General features: G+C 35.3%; 3 protein-coding genes and 1 long non-coding RNA gene across 12 annotated transcripts; 2 read left to right on the plus strand and 2 right to left on the minus strand.

Moving 5' to 3' along the window:
* The first annotated feature begins 868 nt into the window (after positions 1 to 868).
* LOC106347074 lies at positions 869 to 3003 on the plus strand. Of its 8 annotated transcripts, XR_007323415.1 has the most exons (7): positions 871 to 1307; positions 1435 to 1531; positions 1631 to 1694; positions 1778 to 1885; positions 1968 to 2078; positions 2170 to 2222; positions 2522 to 3003. It is a non-coding gene; the product is annotated as an uncharacterized LOC106347074 (long non-coding RNA). The 8 variants fall into 8 exon arrangements; XR_007323417.1 differs by having other exon boundaries at positions 869 to 1307; positions 1634 to 1694; positions 1778 to 2078; XR_007323416.1 differs by having other exon boundaries at positions 1631 to 1885.
* Positions 3004 to 7311: 4308 nt separating this feature from the next.
* On the minus strand, positions 7312 to 11646 carry LOC106349984 (glutathione S-transferase T3-like). Its single transcript, XM_048756719.1, has 3 exons — positions 10747 to 11646; positions 10598 to 10661; positions 7312 to 10467 (listed from the first exon to the last, which is right to left on the minus strand). The coding sequence occupies exon 3, from the start codon at positions 10012 to 10014 to the stop codon at positions 9217 to 9219; it is 798 nt and encodes a 265-aa protein (XP_048612676.1). The 5' UTR covers positions 10015 to 10467; positions 10598 to 10661; positions 10747 to 11646; the 3' UTR covers positions 7312 to 9216.
* An 8-nt stretch (positions 11647 to 11654) lies between these two features.
* On the plus strand, positions 11655 to 12550 carry LOC106347076 (SKP1-like protein 3). The gene is made up of 2 exons (XM_013786566.3): positions 11655 to 12099; positions 12241 to 12550. The coding sequence occupies exons 1-2, from the start codon at positions 11788 to 11790 to the stop codon at positions 12412 to 12414; spliced, it is 486 nt and encodes a 161-aa protein (XP_013642020.1). The 5' UTR covers positions 11655 to 11787; the 3' UTR covers positions 12415 to 12550.
* A 721-nt stretch (positions 12551 to 13271) lies between these two features.
* Positions 13272 to 16474, minus strand: LOC106347075 (CO(2)-response secreted protease-like). Of its 2 annotated transcripts, XM_048756716.1 has the most exons (9): positions 16232 to 16470; positions 15893 to 16146; positions 15701 to 15812; positions 15103 to 15616; positions 14816 to 14916; positions 14485 to 14727; positions 14293 to 14407; positions 14018 to 14228; positions 13272 to 13944 (listed from the first exon to the last, which is right to left on the minus strand). In XM_048756716.1, the coding sequence occupies exons 1-9, from the start codon at positions 16420 to 16422 to the stop codon at positions 13367 to 13369; spliced, it is 2319 nt and encodes a 772-aa protein (XP_048612673.1). In that variant the 5' UTR covers positions 16423 to 16470; the 3' UTR covers positions 13272 to 13366. The 2 variants fall into 2 exon arrangements, with proteins under 2 accessions (XP_048612673.1, XP_048612674.1); XM_048756717.1 differs by lacking the exon at positions 13272 to 13944 and having other exon boundaries at positions 14078 to 14209; positions 16232 to 16474.
* Positions 16475 to 20168: the final 3694 nt, after the last annotated feature.

The raw sequence follows: 20168 nt of genomic DNA on the forward strand, positions 1-20168 counted from the left end.
GAAGTTTTATTTTTCAATTACAAAACTAACCTAGGACGACTTACACGTAAGTCGTCAAGTTTTCATAAAATATTGAAATTTTAACTTTCTCAGAGACGACTGAATTATAAGTCGTCCAGAAATAGTCAAAGATCTGACACGATTCGGTCAAATGTAAAACTAGCCCGTTTCTCGTAGACGACGTATATATAAGTCGTCTGGAGTGTTTTTTTTTAACAAACAAAGCTGGACGACTTAATTTAAGTCGTCCGTTTGACCAGAAGACTCATCAGTAAGTCTTCTACATACAGATGACTTACTAGTAAGTCTTCTACGCGAACAGATCTTGAAAAAAAATTCAAATTTGTACCTTAAACTAGGTGAGATGACTTCGTTTGCACACAGGGTCTTCTCCAACCACCCAGAACCTCAAACGAAAGCAACCGTAAGTCAAAACGAAAGAAATATGGCTCTGTCAACCATAGCCCATATTTTGAATCAAAAGCTTGAGTTTTTTGGATGAATATAGAGAGAAAGTGAAAGAAATGTTGTTTTTAGTTCATAACAATTGAAACAGAGAGATGTAAAGAGATTTACGTGCATTAAAGGGCATTAAAAGCTCCAAACAGTTCGTACAAGGTTGTTGCCACTATTCATTGCAGTGGCAATATTGTAAATACTTGAAGAAGATGAGGTTGAGACAGTAAAGAAGTCATTTTTGAAAAAAAAAAAAATGTTAATGGCATTTTCGTAGATAAAATGCAGGTGTGGGGTTAAAATCTCAAAAAAAAAGAGTCAAAAGAAAATGTTAGTTTTCTGTTGGACTTCAAGTTTTGAGTCACTTTTGCAAAAAGCCATATATAAAATAGTGTTTTATTCACTCCTGAAGCTCCACATAGAACTCCACGTCACAAAATCTTCTCTTGACGTTGCGATAAGTGTCGCAGACATAAAACTCAGGGTTTCATTAATTCTGGTGTAGGCTTCGATTTTCATTCGGTGTAATCGCGTGTTTGGGCCAAATGTCGTGGTGCGGCCCGTGAAGTAGAGTTCTTCTGTAACCCTAATACTGCAGAGACGATGAATTGGCGATGCGACGGCGACATAGTGACGTTTGTGCTTCTTCTCATCACCAATCCATTTCCAATCAAACGTTCAGATCAACTGGAAAGACACCAACGGAGACGTTCTTGAATGATGTCGGTCTCGAATTGGGACGAGCGGAGCTTCGATTCTGGCTAATTGATTTGTTTGGAATTTCTGGGAAGCGAGGAACACGGCGAAGGGGCATTTTAATTGGTTTATAGCTCCTGCTTATTGACGAACAGGTTAGAACTTTGTGTTGATTAATTTTACTGCTTCCATTTGTTCCTATTAACTAATACCATTCTGCGAAAGGCAACTGAGCGTGGACAAGAATACATTCTTATTATTTTCTTTGCAACAAAAAAACAGAAAAAAAGGTTCTGCAATTCCAGTCGGTGATTTTGGAAATATGAAGAAGTGCAAGCAAGAAGCTTTATCGGACATTTAATCTGCTAGAAGACTAAACGTAAGAATGTCTTAATGGATATGCTCTTCTTTTTATCTTTTTAAAAAATTACCCGACTGCTCAAGTGATATACTTTAATCATTCTTTCTTTATAAAAAGTAGTAAAGAACTCAAGATTCTTATCATCATGGAGCATAAACATCCTCTACCCATCCATGGCAAAGTTACACAGTTTTTCCACAACAATTGACACTCAACGTAATTCTTCACAACAAAATCCTCACATCAGGTTATGGTAAATCGCAGATTGTTAGATGCATCTGATGGTTATAGACTATGAGAATTATGGAATACTTAATGCCGAGTACCATTCAATAGTGAGGAGGCGGTAGAGAAGTCGATTCCATTCTCCGGGTTTCACCTTTTTCTCTCCCTCACTGATTGCTCAAGTTCCTTCTTGGAAGATTGTGTAGTAACTGATTTGCTTTCTCATCAGGTGGTGCGCTGCTTTGAGGACAACGATATTTATCATGTCGGTGGCAAAGTAAATCCCACGTCTGACCTTGATTTCATCAATCTCAAACTCATTTTCTGCGACTTGGATCAGGTTACGCTTACTTATTCATTCCCTTTCTCGAACCTGGCTAAGCATAGTTTTATTAAAGCTGATTTACTTCACCTTCTTACAAGAAATACAGATTTGTAAAATACTCGAGAGACTTACGAAATGCAAGGCAAGAGGATTCACAATGTAAAGTCAAAGAAAACTATTGTCTGAATGCCTTTGGTATAATCGTAGTTTGCTTTATAGTGATATTGCAGTAGATGTGTAGCTATGTAGTCTAGACAAGTAACTTAAGAAAACACGATGGATCAGTTTAGCTTCTATAGATAATGGGATTTGATGTATTTGATTCACTAAATGAATGGAGTTAGAGCTTTACAAAAAAATGTTTCTTTTATTGCATATCTTTTGGCGATTTTTGACCCGTTCAAACTAATGTGTTATATATGCACACAACTGTTCTGATGGATCAAGATTTCTTGCAGGGAAATTGAGAAATTAAAATTATCTGAGATGTCAAGCAAATAAGGCGTCATTGAAGTGGCGAAGATGTGAGCAGTGCTTACCTCTCATATACCCAACTTCAGTAGTAAACTTTTGTGATTCTCTTTATAACGACCGATGATTTGTTTGAAACCATATGTTTTTGAATCCTCAGAGTTTCATTTTAGAGCAAGATCTAAAGTGAGGTACATGTGCAGCATTTACAAGCTACACGATGAAGCCAAATACAAGGTCTTCATGCGCGGGATATCTGATGAGTCAAAATGGGAGCACCAATTTAAATGTTGTTCTAAAGATGGTGTAAAGAAATGCTGTTCTAAAGCTTCCCATAAACCATGTTTTGTTCTTGGATATGATCTTGCAACTTTGAATTTAATAATTTATTATTTTGTTTGACTTAATAATTATTAAGTTGTCAAAATTCGTTTATAAAAAAATTAATAAATATTAGCTCTTTTGTCTTCTTTTTTGTTTAATAATATACAGTCGTGATCTTATACTTGCCCTGGAGAAACGAGACACCAGAACTACAAACTAGCTTATGAATGTATCTTGATCTAAAATTATAGCACACGATACATTTTTAACTAATACATATATCATATTATGTTTTTTTTTTTCTGTTCCATAATAAATTTCTAAAATAAAATAATAGATTATTGGGTATAACAAATAAAAACAATATAGGAGGTAATAGAATAAGTAAAAAAGCCACCGATTATATACGAAACTGAATAATAATATTTTATAAAAACATAAGTACATTAAATTAAATATATACAAAATATAAACTAATCAATGTTTGGAGTATTAAACCTAGCAACAACAATACAAACTTGAATTTACTTACTATATATAAAAAAATGAGCAAACCCTAAGAAAGTATATACCATTTCAATCATGAAATTCGTGTCATGCTAATACAACTTTATAATCTCTAAAAGAAATGATAAAAAATAAATAATTTTAGTTAGACATATGCGAAGATGACATAAAAATGTATTCTCATTATAAAAAAAATAACAAGAAAGTAAAATAATAACGAAAATAGTATAATGTCATAAAATATATTTGACAACAAATAAAAGAACTAAACAAAGTTACAAAAAGAAGCAAACATCAATGAATATAATATCTTTCATCACTTAAAATTTTCTACAAGACAACAATCATTTTAATACATATTTCTTACAAATGCAAACTTAAAACACAAACCACAAAATCGTAAAAAAAAAAATTAAAATCTAGATCACAAGTAAATTATATTCCGCCCGTAGGGCGGACCTACCCTAGTTGTTTATATAAGATTAGCTTATAGGTTAATGTAATCTATAATTACCATTAACTAATACAATTTGCATTTATTATAATTTTCCTTAACTCCTCCAAAAAATATTATCAATTTTTGTCTTGGTGACAAATTTTTTGCATCTTAAATATAAATTTTCTATATTTTTCCTTTTCTTCTAACTCAAGGCAATTATATTGGATATTTATGCATAAAAGTATTAAGTTAATAGTATTAAATTCTTTTATGTTTGGTGTTAATATAATCCAAAGAGTCGAACCGAATCTGATCTAAAAAAGTAGTATCAAACTCAAACCGAAACTGGTAAATATCTGAATGGATTCAAATTTTTTGAATCTTTATAAAGATCCAAAAACCGAACCCGGTCCAAACCAAAATATTTCGGGTATTCGAATATTTCCAAATCAAATTTTTATACTTCATTATATTAGCTATTTTTAGATATAATATCCAAGAAAATATCAAAAATAATTAAGATATTTTGAAATTATCTAAAATACTCAAACTATATACTAATAGTCAAAAATAAATATCTAAAATAGCTAAATAATACTCAAATTACAAAAAAATACTTCAAATATTTATTGTTTCTCCATCCAAATATTCAAGGCAAACCAGTTTTTATGTTAAGTTTAAGTATTTTGGTATAAATTTTTCAAATTTATATGTTATATATTATTTTTATTTATAAAATTTGAGAAATTTGAAGTATATTTGAATTAAAAAAAAAATAAACGGGTTATCCGAACCGGAACCAAACCCGCAAAGATCCGAACCGTACCTGAACCAAAATTTGTAAATATCCGAATAGAATTAAAATCTTTAACCTGAAAATCGAAATCCAAATAGACCTGAATAGATATCTGAACGCCCACCTCTGTTTTCCAGTAAAACATTTTTTACCATTTATATTTTAAAGTTGTTTTGCTGACAACAAAAAAAAGAGTGTTATGAGATTCTACGATTTCGGAACATAATGACACTTCCAGGTTTGTAAACAACTTTATGTATTATTTTCTTCATTATGTCGAATGTACTTGAAAAAATAAGATCAAATCACATCAAGAGATCGTAAAGACCAGAAACTGGTAACTAAAATCTGATAATAATAATAATAATAATAATAAAATTTGAATAAGTCTAACTGTAGAAAGCAAGAAACCATAGTATATATTAGAACTAAAATGAAGACGCCAAATACGTTTGTTGCTGAATCTTCACTTAAACAAAAGATACTTCATATAACGTCACATTGGAATCCTATAATGATCTTTGTATAAAACAGCCATTTCTAAACCTAAGCGATAAAACCTAAAGATGAGTTGCGATGTGTGTTTGTATGTAGTCGTAATGCACATGGCCACCAGTTATATAAAGTAGTAGGGAGACAGAAAATCCACTATATTTTTATGCTTCTTAACGTTAACTATATATTAGATTGTTTCCAAATGATTTCATAAGATCAAATCCTCTATATATTGCCGTGGATACTAAAATTAAGTGTATCTTAGGTTGCTTCCAAATACATTCACGAAATGACATTAATTGCGTTATTCTGTACATAATTTGTTACCAAAAACCTATAAGTTCTTAGTAAGTAAATCAATAGCAACGGTTTTGAAATATACATAGGACTTCGAATAAAAAGGTGTCTCTTAATAATAGATACGGTTTATATGTAGGAGCGATTAATAGCAGCGTTTGTATTAACTTAAAGTTTAAATTAAACTTCTAGCTACGTACGTATTGATATCAAATAGTTGGTATTAAATGTTTCTAGTGAGATATAAAAATCAAAATTGGACCAACATGTTTTTCAATTTCAATGTGAAGCTGACATGTAGGACCCGTGATTTTAAACCCAGACCGAACCAGTAGTCAGACCAGGTTGAACCATGAACCGAAAATAATCTGGGTTGGGTTAATGCTAAAACTTAACTAAAATCAAACCAATTAAAAACCTCTATCGAACCGTCAAAAACCCGGGAACCAACGACCGAATGAACCGGCCAAACCCCGGTTCGTATATAAGCCAAAATTTTGAAACAATTAATTTTCCCTTTTTTTTTAAAAGTAAAAATAAGATTTAACAAAGATTAATAAAGTATTGTCTCTCGTCTTTTTTTTGTAGTATCTACAACTCATAAATTACAAAATTCACAAAGTTTAATATTCACGTCAATATATTGTTTTTGTCTACTTCTCATTTTTTTAAAAAAAAATATTTCATGATCACTTGTTTTGAAGACTTTAAATAATTGAAAAATTTTCGTTTCTGAAATTTGTATTTCAAAATATAAATTTTATCTAATATGTATATATATATATTTTTAAAGGTATTGAAGATTTAAAGTTATAATATCTGCGAATAAAGTTTAAATGTGCTTTTGATATTGATTTTAGATTTTAATTGTTATTTTTAAGTTTTTCTACACATTATGGTTATTAAACATTTTATTTGTTATGATCTATTTTTTAAAAAGATATGCATATTATTTATAAAGTATCATTAAATTTAGTTTAATCTAAGTAAATCCGATCGAACCCAGTTCAGACCCGGTCGAACCACAGTGACCCATGACCCAAAAAAATTATGGTTCGCTAGCCGGTCTGGTTTTAAAAACACTGCATATGACTAATTAACTACCTAATTGGTTGACACATAAGCAAATAGTCTTTTTTAATTATTACAAAATTGAGGTTACATCTTTTCAAATGTTTCTCAATTAATATATAGATGATTATTTGATTTTCCAACATAATTAGAGCATGATTATCTCATGACTCTTAAGGGAATTTCTTAATGATTATTTTAAACTTTAAATGTAACTAAGTGAGGTTAAGAACTCTAGTTAAGAAACTCCCATTTTGAGCGGTCCAGTGACAGTTTCTTAATTAGAGTTTCTAAAAAAAAAAAAATTAATTTTTTTTTGTAAAATAAAATTTATTTATTAAATAAAACATATTAAAAGATATCATTTAAAACATAGATTTAAAAAAAAAAAAAAATAAAGACTAGTACAATAATCGAGAATAATTTGGAAACACATCCGAGTTCAGTAATTGTCTTCTTAACGTCCAAATTTACGCCATATATGTTCAACCAAATCAGCTTTCAGTTGTTGATGCATTTGTCTATCACAAATTCTTGTTCGAACACCCATCATATTGGCGATATTTGTAGGCATATCTGTAGAATACGTGAGATCCACATGTGAAGTCCCGGTGTCTTCTCCTTGTTGGAACTCTGAAACATCAAACTGAGTGTATACATCTCGTTCGTCTTCTACTATAATATTATGGAGTATGATACATGCTCTCCTAATCTTTCCGATTTTGACTTTATCCCAAAAAAGCGCTGGATTTTTAACAATGGCAAAGCGAGCTTGCAAGACTCCAAAAGCACGCTCGACATTTTTTCGGAGAGCTTCTTGATGTTGAGCAAATAATCTCGCTTTCGGCCCTTGTGGTATTGGAATAGATTGGATAAAAGTTGCCTATTTTGGATAAATACCATCGGTGAGATAGTAAGCCAAATGATACTCTTTTCCATTGACAGAGAAAGTGACTTGAGGAACTTGACCGTTTATTATGTCATCAAAAACAGGTGAGCGATCAAGAACATTTATATCATTTAAGGTACCTGGGGGTCCGAAAAACGCATGTCAAATCCATAGATCATACGAAGCAACCGCCTCTAAAACGATTGTGGATTTTCCCAAACCACGTGAATATTGACCTTTCCAAGCGGTGGGATAATTCTTCCACTCTCAATGCATACAATCGATGCTTCCGATCATCCCGGGAAATCCTCGACGCTCACCAATATCAAGCAGACGTTGAATATCAGCGGAGGTTGGTCTTCTTAGGTACTCATCGCCGAATAAATATATTATTTCTTCCACAAAATGTTCCACACATGACCGAGTCGTGGTTTCACTGACTCGGAGGTATTCGTCAACAACATCAGCCGCAGTATCATATGCCAAGACACGAATGGCTGCCGTACACTTCTGCAGTGGAGAGAGACTAATCCTTCCGAGAGCATCCTTCTTTTGTCGAAAGTATTCAACTTCATTAGAGAGTTGATCAACAATATGCATGAACAATGGCTTATTAATTCTAAATCGTCGTCTGAATAGATTTGCGGGATATGTTGGAGTCTTACTGAAATAATCATTCCATAAACGCACATTGCCTTCTTCACGATCTCTTTCGATGTGAACTCGTTTTTTCCTCTTTTTCCTTGCATCTTCTTGATCATCGTAATTAATGGAAAAATTCTCGAAAGCTTGATCAAATTGTTGATCAAAATGTTGATCAAAATATTGATCAAAATATTGATCGAAATTTTCATCATCTACTCCCTCAAACGTGTTATGAGAAGAAGATGCCATATATTTGATCAAATTGTAGAAAGTTTTTTTGATTCTTTGGGGAATAAAAATTTGAAGAAGAAGAATGAGAGATAGAGATAATGGAACTTTGAAGGAGATTGATAGATAAGAGTGTTTACGAATCTTTTGTGAATATTATTTGTGTTCAAGGAGAAGGAGATTGAGAGAATGGAACTTTGAAGGAGAGTTGATAAGAGGTAAGTCGAATATTTTGTGAATATCTTTGGAGAATGAGAGATAGAGTGTTTTTGATATCTTTGTTTGGAGCTTGTATGGTGAGTATTATGATAGAGTGTTTACGATAGAGTGTTTATATAGAGAAGGAGAGTTGGTGACTTCCTAATATAGAGAAGCAGAGTTGGTGATATCATATTGCACACATGACATAAGTTCATAATAATACAAAGGAAACAAACACTCGTGACTTGTGACATGCATAAAACAACAAAGCACACAAGTTCTCGTGACTTCTCCTGCACACATACAGACAACCAAAACACAACATGATAGACTGAAGTGACTTCTCTTGTCTATCTGCACCTGTGACTTCTCTTGCACCCGTGACTTCTCTTGTCTATCTGCACCATTGAAACAAGAACATTCAAACAAGAACATTTACAGAAGAACATTGAAACAAGAACATAGAAACTGCTTTTATATATAAACTGACCATTGAAACATACATTATGCAACATAACACATAGTCCGAAGACACCTAGAGCAGAAACACATAAAACATAACCGGTAATAGAGCAGAAACACAGAAAACATAACCGGTAACATAACATAAAACAGAACCTAAAACAGAACATGATAGACTGAAGACACAGAGCCCAAAGACACTTGTTTTCTACCCCAACATCTCTGTAATTAGCTGAGTCTTTAGAGATTCCTCCACTTCAGATATGGGTTCTTTTTTTGATAAGAGACGATCAAGCAGTCCCATCTTCGTGAGTCTTTCTTTCATGGCCTAGTCTTTCTCTCTGATAGTCCACATGCTCTGAAGCTGAGAGACAGCCGCGTGATCCACTACACTTCTCTTACCAGATGCTCCTTTCGCCGCCTTAACACCAGGAGAACGTTTTGTTGGTTGATCACCTAGGCTCGTAGTTGCTTGAGAGCTTTTGGATTGTGCTCCATCCGAACACCTTCTCTTCTTACCGCTTACATCCATCTTAGTAGTTGCAAATTTGCTCAATTTCTGGTCATTCCTTAGCTCCTCCCAAGCGTGGTGAAAGGTAAACTTCTTCTTATGATCATTGTAGAAAATCTCGTGGGCCAGTTTAACAATATCAGACTCACTCTGGCCACTTGTTTTCTGTCTCGTTGCAGCCTCATAGGCTCCACAAAACTTACAAACGAGATCATTCAGCTTCTGCCACCTCTGCTTACACTGAATTTCCTGTCGCGTTTCACCTCTTCCAACCTTTGGAGAAGCTGCAAAGTAAGCAGCAATGCGTGACCAGAAGGCACCTGCTTTCTGCTCATTCCCTACAACTGGGTCCTTGCTGGTGTTTAGCCATGCGCTAATGAGCACTCTATCATCCGAGACGCTCCATTTCTTCCTTTCTCTCCGATCTGTAGGTGAGTCTTTGCAGAAGCTTGAGGTTTCTGTTGCTTGAGTACTAAAGAAAGGGCGTTCTGATGACCCGACATCCCCACCATGTGAAAACCTCTCATAAGGAAAGGGTTCATGGACAGTATCTTGTTGACTGTTCAACAGATCAACAAAATTTGAGGGCTGAGTATATGGATTCAGAGAATCCATATCCTAAAATTTCAGAGAAGATAGAAAGAACAAGAGATGTGTTTGAAGACGAATGAAAAGGGAGATAGTGTTAGAAGATGAAAAGAAAGAGAGAAAGCAACGGTTTTAATAGATGAAAAGAGAGCAAAATCGGTGTAGGTACGGGGCTTGTTGAGATGAGTAGACACATATCTACAAACCATATCTTAACTCTATCAGTTGAGATTAGTTGACACATATCTAAAAACCATTTACAGTAAAAGAAGCATTCATCACAAGCATTCATCTTCTCATACTCACTAACCACAACCTAACAAGCATTTATTAACCTAACTACAATCCAGACAGAAGCATTTAACAAAAAAGCAAGGAAATGAAATCAAGTTTTACCTCACCGACAGTTTCAAATTGGAGTTGTGGTTACGGAGCTTACTCGGCTGCATCACTTGTTGTACATCCTCACCTTGCCGAAAACTGCTCAGTTTAGAAACACCAGTTATGGAACAAGAAAAAGATGATAACAACATCACTAAAAAGACTCACACTTCCCTCTCAGTATAAACTTAAAGAACATGACTTAAAGAACATGACTAAAAAGACTCACATTAGATTGTCACCATTATGTCTGGTAGAGACGAAGCCAATGCAAAAATATGTTCTTTGGCGTCCTGTTGAATTGAAAACCATCATCATTAACACAAAGTATACACAGTCATAACCAAAGAACACAGAAAGAGTAAAAGCTATTATCACCTAATTAACGTAATCATCATCCAAATCACCACAGTTATCAACGTTTCCAAAGATAAGAATCGAGAGAGGCATCGTCGGTGGTGGGTGGGTTTCGATAGCTCTTCTAGCGGAGATCACGAGAGAAGACCGCCGTTTTCGCCGTGACTTGCCGACAGAGTCGTCCTCCGTTGTCGGATTCGATCGCTCTTCTTGGGGAGAAGACGAGAGAAGCCGTAGGAGACGCTGCGAGGAGCGAAACCCGCTTCGATCGTCGGCGGTGATGGGTTTCAATCGCCGAGAGACCACGGAGGAAACGCCATCACTTGCCGACAGAACACGGAGGAGACGCCGTCTTTGGTGGGTTTCAATCGTCGTCTTTGGTGGGTTTCGATACACCGTCGGACGGAGAACACGGAGTAGACGCCCTGTGTACCGATACCCGCTTCGATCGTCTCTCACGGAGAAGCCGAGAGCAGAGGTTGTGGATTTCGATCGCCGCATGCGGAGAAAACGAGGGAAAAAACAGAAAAAATCAAGAGAGAATAAGAAAAAGAGAAAAAGAAAAAAAAAATAATTAAACTCTTCCTCTCGCTGACACGTGGTTGTGAAACCTCTTTCAAAATCGGTTTCTAAATGCCCAGTTTAAAGATCGGTTACTTTGCTTTTAATGAGTTTTGATTTAATTAAATCACCTTTAATGCTTAAAAACTCTGTGTAGAAACATCGATAATTATGGTCTTATAATTCACAGTTTCACGTATAAACCTCAAAACATGGATTTTTATTTACCTTTTTCTAACCACATCATAAATACCAGTTAATTTTTTTATTTTCTAATTTCATAAATTTAAAAATAAGTAAATATTTACATTATTTCAACAAACCGACTTTAATTATATATAAAAAAGAAAAGATTTTCTGGTTAAACATATCACACAGGTCCTATAAATACTGCACCCATTCGTTAACCCTTGTGCTCATTCATCGCTAACGTCGAGTCCTCCTCGCTCTCTCTCTCTCTCTCTGCCTTTTCGAATCAAAGTCGTCTCCTTTTCCGCAACTATGTCGAAGAAGATCATCCTCAAGAGTTCCGACGGCGAATCGTTCGAGGTCGATGAGGCCGTTGCGCTCGAGTCCCAGACGATCAAGCACATGGTCGAAGACGACTGCATCGCTGACGGAATCCCTCTTCCGAACGTCACCAGCGCCATCCTCGCCAAGGTTATCGAGTACTGCAAGAAGCACGTCGACGCCGCCGCCGAGGCTAACGCCGGAGACAAGGACATCTACGGAAACACCGAGGACACCGAGCTCAAGAATTGGGATACCGAGTTCGCTAAAGTTGATCAGCCTACGCTCTTCGATCTCATCTTGGTAAGTACCCAATTAGGGTTTTTAGTATCCTTGATTTTGAGTAAAGATTGAATCTTTTGATGGTTTTTGATCGAATATGGTTTAGGGTATGATTGATTTTTAGTAAAGATTGAGTCTTTTTGATGATGGTTTCTTGTGTAGGCTGCTAATTATCTGAACATCACTGGACTTCTTGACTTGACGTGCAAGACTGTGGCGGATATGATCGTAGGCAAGACCCCAGCTCAGATGCGCGAGCACTTCAACATCAAGAACGACTACACGCCTGAGGAAGAAGAAGAGGTTCGCAAGGAGAATGCTTGGGCCTTCGAGTGACTTTTGATCCCCCCTGGTGTTTTAGGATCCTTTAGTCTTCTTTCTTTTTCTCTTTTGGTTTGAAGCTTGTCATTTGTCTATGAACATGGCTTTGTTCTACTAAATTGGTTTTTTTTTTAATCATAAAGTTTGCGTCTTTGTGCTTTCTTTTTGATATATCATTGGTTGCTATCATCATCTTTTCTCATTACAATGAACAGAATACTAACTCTTTACATTCCATTAGACCATGTGATTGAACTAAACGCATCTTCGTAAGTGTGGATGTAGATGATGAAAAACGATTACTTGATGCTACGTTTGTCAATGTTCTGCTTACACTTGATGGGTAGTTGAAATTGGATGTCTCCCTTGTTGCTCTGTTCAGGAAAAGCAAAATCTTTGGGTATGCCGTATGCGTTTTGAGATCTTTCTTATATGGACAGAAGTGAACCCATAGTAGCAGAGGAAGCTTAGGTAGTCTGTTTGGATGGTTTCGTAAACCACCCCAGGTGACCAAGGTCCAAATAAAGTAACCTGACCAGCACCAGAGTTTATAAGATGTGGCCTTGTCACCTGTTTCAGTAGTTATATGGAGACTACCAAATGCAGCCAGTATGCTGGAGCCACGGCAACCTAGGAGTGAGCAAGATCTATACATAGCTGCTCCTCCTCTCATGATCCCAGCCTGCCAGGCTATAGTAGTATGCATTAGAGATTATTCTCTCTGCTGCTATTGATTCCACACGTGTCCCGTCCCCCATCTGCTACAATCTAATTCTGTTTGCGAGTTCGTTTCAGTGAAGTCTCTCTTTGATAACTTTCTTGCACCAATAAGAAACATGATAAGAAATAATACAAGAGCGTTCATTATTTCATTGTTCGGAAAAGATGCAGTTTTATTTCGATCTAAGTTAAAAGTTTTATTATTCCACACCCATCATTACTGAACTTTAGTTTATACCATTATTACTCAGTTTGTGGTACTAGTCTCGCTACTAATTACAATTGGACTTCTGACCTTGTACTTAGCATTAGACCAAGTAAGAGCCCCAAATACATCTTTTTTAAGTGAATCATCAGCAGCAGAGACTGTCACCTGGTATGTCAACTTCTCACCATCTTTTGTAAACTGCAGTTTCTCTGGCGTCACCTGAATACTAAACCCTGCTGGTGTTTCCACGCTGACTTTGTAAACAGCCACACCGTCTCCACCAACATTAGTCACTGTCCTGCTCACCGTCTTGTTTTCGCTTCCCTTGAATCCAGAGATTCCAATTGATGGATAGTTAACGGTTGAGATCAGTTCTAGTTTGGAATCTGCAGGGCAAGTGAAATTTGCTGGAACAGATTTTGATATCGTCTTGATTGTGCTTATGTTGTATCCATAGTAACAGAGGAAGTTCAAGTAGTCAACAGCAGTAGTCTCGTAGACCAGCCCTGGTTGCATTGATGCTGTTGTGCTCAGCTCTCCTGATCCAGTGTCATAAGGTGTGGCTGTTGCACCAGTTTCTGTTGTTATAAGGCCTTTGTCATTGTTCGTTTGAGTCGCTGCAAACAGTATATGGTGAGAATCACTGTTATACCATAATCACAATCTATGCAAATGGAAAGATACTTTAACCTGTTGTCATAATTGCTGATCTGATGGCGGATGGACTCCATGTGGGATGGAGTGATTTGATCAGAGATGCAACAGCTGTGACATGAGGAGCCGCCATGGAGGTTCCTGAGATGACGTTGAACTGAGAAGGCGGCTTGCCTTCCAGTGAAATACTTGTGTCCTTCCCTGTCCAAGCAGCGAGTATCGCCACTCCTGGTGCTGTAATGTCAGGCTGTATATAGAGAGGTAAGTAGATGTTCTAATCATTCCCTAGGAAGGCCACAAGTTGAATTTACCTTGAGAATGCTTCTTGTGATGCTTGAAGGACCTCTGGAAGAAAAATAAGCAACAGAAGGCGCGGGTGTGAACTTCTCAACCGTTACAGTGGGAAGAATCGTTGCCACAGGATCCCTGCAACAAAAGGTTTCAATAATTAGATCTTGTCTGAGTAAAGTACAGTTCATGTGATCTTTTGAGACTGCAAGTACTTGGTAGAGTTGACATAGGAGAAGATCTCAGCTGCTTCCTTTGAGTCAATTACAGTCGTAGGAAAAGTGCCATAAGCGCTAGCAACTGCTCTTGTTCTATCATCTACAAAGATGCAACCGATGCCTCCCTTGCTCTTCACTTCATCCCTAGCACTTGATGCATAAGATGATCCATCGAAATTCTCGCATAGTACAATCTTCCCTTTCACCTTCTCTTGATCTAGAGAACCATAGTCACAAGTCCTGAAAACCCAAGTATTTGATAAAAACATTTGTTAGTAATTCTCTAACATATGTTCAGTATTTGAATATCCACAGTTGTTTAATAAACCTGGCTGAACTTTCAGAAGCATCAGCGCTTTTCGCAGACTTGCCATGAATCAAAGGATATACAGGAGACTTACTAACATTCCCAAAGTGTATTCCTTCACCCTGAAAAATGTTTGCAAACCTGAACACTCAGTGTATGTGTTGAGATTTCAAGGGATATAAATATTTCTTTAAGAACTTCCATAAAAAAAAAATTCAAAATTTGGGGGCCTATTTTTATGTAAATAACTTTCAAATTTTTTATGTTTATGTCTTTGTATAATAACATCTCTATGTTTGGATTTTTACCTTGATGACTTTACTGCCGCCAAGCACAACATCAGACTCTAAGTCTCTGTCAATAGTGTTTGCTGCAACAGTCATTATCCAAGGTGCAATATTTACAACCGTACCACCATTAGGACCATCATTGCCCGCAGAGCAGACCACCAAGATCCCTTGCTCCACCGCATGAAAAGCTCCAATGGCTATAGGATCAGTGTTCAGCTCGATGTGAGCATAAGATGGAGCTCCAAGAGACAAAGATAGAACATCAACTCCATCAGCTATTGCATCGTCGAAAGCAGCTAAGATAGAGGAGCCAGCGCATCCCCCAGGATTGCATACTTTGTACATGGCGATCCTAGCGTTTGGTGAACCTCCCTTAGCGGTTCCTGAAGCTACACCATAGTAGGACGCGTTCTCCACGGCTGATCCAGCTGCAGTGGACGAGGTGTGAGTACCGTGACCGATCACATCTCTTGTGGTGAAGTATTCTGAATCATCATCAGGACTTTTGTAGAATCTTGCTCCGATTATCTTTCTGAAATAAGACAGTACTCAAAAAAAGTTAGCAACATAATATATAGTGTAAATGTTTTGAAGTCTGTGAAAGAAAATGTGTAACCTGTTACAGTTAGAAGAGTTGAAGTCCTTTGCTTCCATGCATGTACCTTTCCACCTAGATGGAATTGGACCCATGTCTTTGTCATTAAAACTCTCTGATTCTGGCCATATTCCTGTTTTTTTTTCATATTGTATCAAACTCATAACTATATATATGATGTTGTAATGGATGCAATGAGTAAAAAGGCTTTACCTGTGTCTAGAATACCGATAATGCTATCGTATGATCCAGCTTCTGGTGAAGAAGGTGGACTAGAATCGATCTTTACAGCTGTTTGGTACTTGAGAAAATCCCACGAATGAGTTGTGTGAAGCTGGTAGTTTGGGTCAGGAAAAACCGACACGACTCCAGTTTTCTTGGCTATGACTTTGGCCTCTTCAGCTGACAAACGAGCAGCGAAACCAGTGAACCCGTGTTTATATGTGTGGACGATATCATTAGCTCTCCTACAACAACAAACCCATCTCACAATCCAGAAAATAAAACTATATGTTATTATGTAAATAACAAATGCATATTATGCTCAATAACCTCTTAAACATGGTGTTTATGAGTATCTGAGCTCTATAAGCGTTTGCGGCAGAGGAAGCCGATCCCATGTAGACGATGTAAACCCCATCACCATTTCTCAATCCAGCTTCAGTTTCTGCCGTAAATGAGATGCATAGAAGATAGAGGAACATTAAGGAGAAGGGTGAGAAGAAGAAGAAAAGACCTTTCATGACTGAACTTTTTAGTCACTTAAAGACTAATTATTCACATAGTATAACACAAGCAAAGGGTATTTATAGAGGTTGAGAGATGGTTGGAAACTAGAGAGAGAGCAAAAGGAATCAGGAGTCTCTAATGCTTGAGTTGCTTATCCCACTTTGAAGAGTTGGTGGGTTTTTGAATTGGGCAGAAAGTTGAGATATAACAAGCTAGTGATATCACCACTATCTTCTGTTCAAGTCATTACATCACTTCAACATGTTTTTTTCTTCCAATGTTCCAAAGACTTTGAACAATTACTACTTCATTTCTTATTTACACTTTGCAAATTTCATCTCTAGATAAGATTAAGCCCTTTTAGTTTTGTGGTGCTGAGTGTAAGTGTCTACTAAACAAAAGATTCTTGACGCAAAATAAAAGAATATGAATTAAGTCTACACTAATTTCAAAGTATTGAGATTCATATACATGTGCTCATATAATACTAATCTCATAAAATGATTGTTTAAGTAGCTAATAAAAAGAGAATGTGGTGCTGGCCTGAGTGCTATTCATATGGATTCTATCCAAAGCATGCTTACAAACTTCTAATGTGTAACCGAGAACATATACATTTTTATATAGCAACTTCCAAATTTTTCATTAAAAAAAATAATATTGTATTGCCGACGTTTTCAGTGGCTCAGAGTGGAGTGCACTCGTGCTACTTTGGGAATGTATGTATTTATCGTCAGTACCTTTCTTTTTGACTAATACCTTTAAATAACACCAAATTATGTTTATAACAAAATTTGTGCACAAGGAAAAAAATCCTAAATAACATTAGTTAGAAATTCAAAACATATATTTTATTGTATGTTTGGGTTTAATGATTATGATTTTGGGAGTGAGATTAGAGTTTAGGAGTTAGAGTAATTTAATGTTTTTCATGTTAAATAGATGTTATTTTGAAAATTTTGATTATTGGGTGATATCCCCTATATATTAAAAGAGAAGCATTACAACATATTTTTGTAGTCACATGTCATCACCAAAATCATTCTTAGAATCCTTAAAAAAATATGTTGGTCCATATAAATATATAATAAGCTTTTTATTAGACTAACCATAAATTAATCATAAATGTTCTTCATTGTTTCCTTAAATAAAAATCACGGAATTACCTAATGTGGCTAAAATATATATATGACAATTAATGATTTTGAATAATAAAGATTTGATAAAAATATGTATATTCTCTATCATTTTAATTCATTTTAAAATAAATTAAACAACCACATTAACTATATAATAAAAATTTAGATTTTTTTCGTATATGTTATATTTTGAATGTTAAAAATGTATTGACTAAAGTTGTTAAAAATCTCACATTGAAATTTTTGTGATCCATGGTTTAAAATATATGTTATAACTAGATACAAATGATTACGAAATTACATAAGTAGTCAGTCTCATTTAATAAATATTATATATATATGTATATTAATATTTTTTAAAAATAAATTATATACCATATAAAATACATAAGTATTTTAATTTCGAATTTGCTTTGAAATTTTTTGATAAACATTTTGAACAATTATTGACAACTTAATATTTAGATTTTAAACTTTGCATTGAATGTTTTTAAAATTATAAATTACTAAAACTATTAAACATCCTACAATTTTTTATTTTTATCATTGATTTAAAATTTGTGTTATAAAGAAATACAAACAATCAAAAATAATATGAGTATAAAATATTTTTTAACAGATAACAATATTAAAAATGTATTATATATCTATGTTAATATCATTTAAACTTAATTTTAAAAATAGAAAAGTGTTTGTCTGGATTAATAAAATTTATTTAAGTATTTGTACCAATTTAATTATATACGTAATAGTTACTAAATTTTTAATTATTCAATATGTATTTATTATTTCATAATATGTAAAAAATATATAATAATTAAAAATAATTTATATATAATATTCATCTCGCACCTTGCGCGCGGATCTTAACCTAGTTTTCTCATAAACTGTAATCATCAATACATGCTTAGTGATCTTGATTTTTGTTATCTAGGATTTGATTGGTAATTTTAAATTAAACTAGAGTAAAAGAAAAAGGTGAAATGAGTGAAAATAAAACTTGTGAAAAATAAAAGAAAATAACTTAGGCATTTTTACTCTAGCAAAATATTAGTGGTATATGAATTTGTAATGATTGTTAAAATTCTTAAATTATATTGTTATTGGTTAAGTGGATTCTAACATTCCACATCTTCTTCTCGGCAAAAGACTACTGCGGGGAGAAGTTGGCCGTGCTGATGATAAAGGGGAGACTGCTCTATTGGATCCTAAAGCTTACTATGGAAGTATTCATCCTCCTTGTGGGACTTTTTCGTCACTTGGTTGGATGATTACACATCCAACCAAGCTGCTGACTTTCCTTCTCCACCTCACAAGCATCATGTCTCTGTTTGGGTTGCTCTTCTCAGAGTTATACACCTCACATGCAGAAGCTTTCAGCTGAAATCTGCCAAGAAACTTTTCTCTATGAAGACTACATTGCTTCACTTACACAATCAAGAGAGTTGTTCAAAGATAAATTTCTCTTGTGGAGTGCATGTGAAAAGAGTGACACAAAGGAAATTTTCTTGTGTGCTGTGAGAGATGTTGCAGAAGAAGGAGAACTCTGTCTCACACCATTCGATTCACCCACTTTAGATGACCTCCTTAACACAATCGAGAGGCACCACTTCAAGTATGATGCAACCATCAAGAAAATTGATCAGCTCCACTTACTAGCCACGCAAATGGTTAATTCTGGATCTGAATTTTCTTTGATTAACAATAGAAAGTTTTGCTAATCTGATTTTTGCAGGTAGCTGTAACCGAATCAAAAATTCTGTTGATTGAAGCTAAAAGGAATAAGTTGGTGGATAAGCTTGTGAAGCTGTCTTTTTTTTACTACCGTTCTTACATACAACAGCCAGTGAAAGACTTTGTCATGGGACAGTTGATGCATGATGCTGAAAGAAGAAACTAAAGGTATGGGCCTCTTCATGTTGCTCTAGGTTATATACCGCTGTGGCTCTTGTTTCTCCGTTTGTTGTTCATGACAACAGACACTATGTCTTCATCTCGCAGGTTCAGATTTGTAGATAGAGTCTTTGGAACTTCGAAGTTGGGAGGATCAGTGGAAGGACTTGTCTATGTTCTGCTCGGCCTAAGAGATATGACAACAACACATGAATCTTCTTTTAACACTTTGATCATGCATTTTGAAAACTTACACTTTACCTTTGACTACGGAGATAGAGTTGTGAGACTCAAAAGGTTGTTCTTTTTCATTGTTCAGTTTGAGATATCTTGCACTTTGAATGTTTGAGTTTGAGAACTTTATACAAGAGCGTTGGTAATATCTCATTCAGCATAGATCTTGCATATGTTCTTTCTCTGTTAGTGGTTCTTTCCCCTGAAACTGCTGCAGCAAGGTTCTTTATACCATCAGTCTTTGTAGGATTGATCTTACTTTCTCCCCATAGCCACACCCGGTATGTATTGTTAATCAGAGTCGATCTTGATGCTGCAGTTTCAGGGGCAAGTAAGCTTCTCATAAGTACTGGAAACTGAAACAGCCTCACACCTGAGTCTCTTAGCCTTTGTGATTTGTTTCACCATCAGGTTAAGTTCCTTGGGGTGAAACATAGCTCATGTTAATGGTAGTTAGTTTAGTGTGTCTCTTCATACAAGAACTATGAAAAGTA

The sequence above is a fragment of the Brassica napus genome, chromosome C5, assembly GCF_020379485.1.
Source record: "Brassica napus cultivar Da-Ae chromosome C5, Da-Ae, whole genome shotgun sequence".
Lineage (NCBI taxonomy): Eukaryota > Viridiplantae > Streptophyta > Magnoliopsida > Brassicales > Brassicaceae > Brassica > Brassica napus.

Excerpts from the sequence above, each read along its gene's own strand:
- LOC106349984 (XM_048756719.1), bottom strand. The coding sequence starts at position 10,014 with ATGGATTCTCTGAATCCATATACTCAGCCCTCAAATTTTGTTGATCTG.
- LOC106347076 (XM_013786566.3), top strand. The coding sequence starts at position 11,788 with ATGTCGAAGAAGATCATCCTCAAGAGTTCCGACGGCGAATCGTTCGAG. Across the intron at positions 12,100-12,240 it reads CGCTCTTCGATCTCATCTTG|GCTGCTAATTATCTGAACAT; the intron begins GTAAGTACCCAA and ends TTTCTTGTGTAG.
- LOC106347075 (XM_048756716.1), bottom strand. The coding sequence starts at position 16,422 with ATGAAAGGTCTTTTCTTCTTCTTCTCACCCTTCTCCTTAATGTTCCTC. Across the intron at positions 15,813-15,892 it reads TATCGGTATTCTAGACACAG|GAATATGGCCAGAATCAGAG; the intron begins GTAAAGCCTTTT and ends AAAAAAAAACAG. Across the intron at positions 14,229-14,292 it reads TCACAAGAAGCATTCTCAAG|CCTGACATTACAGCACCAGG; the intron begins GTAAATTCAACT and ends CTCTATATACAG.